Here is a 3,213-nt window from a genome sequence, read left to right as displayed (position 1 = left end):
AGATTGTGCGGGGGCAGGAAGGGCCCCTACAATCCCTCTGCCTCATTCCCCAAGGCCCAGAGAATTGGGGCACTGTCGCTTTTCTTGAGCGGCAGTGGCTGAGTCACAGCCTTCCACCTGACCCTGACTCCCGGCCCGAGCGCGCGCCCGCCTGGGTCGGGCTGGGTTCTGGGTGGGCGGGCGTCCCGGGGCGGGACCCGGAGGGAGCTGTCCGGGTGCTGAAACCCGATCCGCGCCGATCTCTGCCGGCGAGGCCTTTACCTTTTGAGAGCTGAAGGAATGCGTCCAGTGGTACAGAATGAGCTTAACCTCCGCGTCGGGCTTGCCTTCCGCCATCAGGGGCGCGCCCCCTCTCTGCTCGTCCTGCCTCCGAGCCATTTCGGGGTGCGCGGGTGCGGGAGGGCCTGGCCCGGCCGCCCCGTGCTGCTCCCACCCACGCTGCCGCGCAAAGCGTCTTCAGGTTTTGCTCGACGCCTCCCGGGGGCGGGAAGGACGAAGAGACCGCTGGGAAGTGTAGTTTTCCGCCGAGAAAGCCGCGGGGCCGGGTCTGCAGAGACGCGGGCGCCTGAGCGCGGGAAACCCCCTGGATCGCTGCGGCCACCTGCGAGGTGCAACTGAACTTTATTTAGGGGAAAAATCTGCAGTGCGAGTCCTTGGTTATTACGATGAGTAAAGAAAAATGGTGACAGCAAATTTCTCATCGGTGTGGAGGCTGCTCAGGGATAAAGGCAGCAATTTCCCGAGATCCTTAGGGTTCCTCTAAGAGAGCAGGTTCCTTTCACGGAAAGGAAGTTCCGGTCAACAAAGCAACAGGAAAAGGATCTATGAGTTTTCATTAGAAGATGCCACTCAGGAGTCGTGCCAAAAAAAAAAACAAAAAAACACACACAATGGCAATATAAAATGGCCTAGCTGTTAAACAGAAAAATTTTAAGAGTATTACCTGGGTTCATGTCCTAGTTTTTCTATTTTCTCCCTTTTGGGGGTGGAAATGATTTTATGTATCTCATACGTTTTTTGTGGAAATTGAGTAAGTAACAAAACGTTAAACACTCAAAACAGCCTGGCATGGTGTACGCATTCAGTATTATTTCCAGGTCCAATCGCCTCATAAACATTCTTTTTATAACTCTCATCAGAATCATAATTTTATACTAGTCAAGTTGTTATTGTACATCTCTTAAAATCTGGCATCTTAATAAATTGGTAAAATGAACTGAACCTTACGTGTACTTCAGCAAGTACGCATAAATATGACCGTGCAATAAGTGCCTGCGTAGTTTATTCAGCTAGTGTTTATAAAGCACTCACAAGGTTCCAGACTCTTGCTGCATCCTGGGAATACAAAGATGAGGAAGACCTAAAACCTGCTACCAGAGATACAAATCTGGTGGCAGAGACATCAGACAACAACGTAAATAGAAAACCACAATAAAGATAAGAACTGTCTTAGCGTGAACACAGGTGCCATGAGAAAAGGGGGCCGGCAGCCAACCCAGGTCAGAAAAGGGACTCTGGGAGAGATGGAGTTCATGGGGTGCTTCCTTCCCTTTGCAGCCCTTCATCTGCTGTTCTTTATAATTCTTTTATAATTTGGAAAGATTTTAAGTCTTTTTATAACCTTTGCTTAATTCAAATGATACAGCAAAAGTGAATCCCTCACCAAATTTGCTCTATAGTTCACTTGTAAGGGTAGAAGGGGAAAGAGGAAACCTTTGAATCAGACAGAGTGGGGTTTAAATTCTAGCTCTACCCCTAACTTGACCTCTCTTAAGCTTTCACATCATGATGTGATGTGTATGCATAAAAATATGCTGTCCCAGACTGCGGTAGGACTTCAATGAGAGGAGATATATTATAGCACATAGAACACTGCCCAGAATGTAGTCACTGATAAAAAAGTATTTGTAAAAGCCCCTCCCATTGACATGAGGCAAATATTATATTACATTTGACCTTTTCTCTTGGGGCCTCAAAATTTTTACAAACTATAGAATCCTCCTATCTCTCTTCAGAAGAACTTCATTTTTAATTCCCCAACTCCAGATTGCCATATATACTTAATTTACTAAATCATCTCAATATTTGAATAAATTCAGCACTAATGGCAGGCCATCTGTCAGGACCAGCTGAAAGAGTCCCAACAATCAACACTGAATACTTCATCCATCACCTCTTACCAGCAGCCAAGCCATTCAGTAAATATTAAAGGAACTGATTACCGTGATGGTGTTTAGGACCCAGTATTCACATGTGTCATTGGGAGTGTAAACATATACAGAACTTCTGCAGGGAAATTTATCAACAGCATTCACAAATCATCAAAATGGGTGTAATTTCTAATGTAGCAATTCGTCTATGTTCAGTTCAATGAAGGAAATGACTATGGCAAATTCTGAGAGTTGATCCTAAGAATCTGTTTCCCCTTTCTTCCGTAATAATAGAAATTGTAGCTGGGCACGAGACTGCTGAGAAGGAACACTGCATTTCCCAGGCTCACTGCAGCCAAATGTGGCCTTGTGACTATATTCTAACAAAGGGTGTGCTGTGGATATGCCACAGGGCAGGCTCTGGGAATCCTTCTTAAAGAGACAATCACCCTGTGCCTCCTCTTCATCCCATCTTCCTTCCATGATAGTAGATGCTGACCTGGACCATGAAGAACGGGGCCAGATGATGGCTGGGCTATGCATTTGGAGGAAACTGAACTTCTAAAGACCTTGGAGAGCAGAGCTACCACACCAGTCTCAGTCTGCAAACCTCCTAGCTTTTACTTGAAGAAACAAAACATCTCGATGAGGTGCTGGTTGGTATTGGTGCTTTCTGGGTGTTATTGTCTTAACCTATCCTAAGGGGTCAACCTTGTAAATATAGATGGTTTTTATTTCTTTATATTTCTGCATATTCCAATTTTTCTATAATGAATATGTGTTGCTTTAAGCTCTTAAAGATGTGAATAGTAAAAGAATATCATTAAGATGAGATAAGGAAAGATGGTGTTTGCCTGTTTATTGCAATAAGAGAGAAACTGCTACAACTATAAGGTGACCAGATTTTAACATTGGTAAAGCAGGACACCATTGACGTGGGGGCGGGGCGGGGCCTGACAACAATGCAAACTTTGATAAGCAGTTCTGCATAATCACTTCTCAACGATTATTTGTTATTATTACAGTTTAACATTATAAAATTAACAAAAATAATATAAAACTC

The 3,213-nt window shown here is 44.7% G+C and overlaps 1 protein-coding gene across 2 annotated transcripts in view; it reads right to left on the bottom strand.

Moving 5' to 3' along the window:
- GDAP1 (ganglioside induced differentiation associated protein 1) overlaps positions 1-413 on the bottom strand; it is a 16,204-nt gene extending 15,791 nt beyond the window's left edge. The window contains exon 1 of one of the 2 annotated variants that reach the window (XM_012811549.1): positions 368-413. Coding sequence is in view for 1 of the 2 variants with exons in the window: in XM_003800045.2 (XP_003800093.1) it covers positions 262-378 (117 nt within the window). In the remaining variant the exon portion in view is untranslated. Of the gene's footprint in view, positions 1-261 lie in introns of both variants that reach the window. The other variant, XM_003800045.2, reaches the window with a different exon arrangement.
- Between the last annotated feature and the right edge of the window lie 2,800 nt (positions 414-3,213).

This window comes from Otolemur garnettii, unplaced genomic scaffold (genome assembly GCF_000181295.1).
Source record: "Otolemur garnettii isolate 467f Iridium unplaced genomic scaffold, OtoGar3 scaffold00163, whole genome shotgun sequence".
Lineage (NCBI taxonomy): Eukaryota > Metazoa > Chordata > Mammalia > Primates > Galagidae > Otolemur > Otolemur garnettii.
Note: the sequence above shows the minus strand (reverse complement) of the source record. Positions and strands in the feature narration are given on the sequence as shown.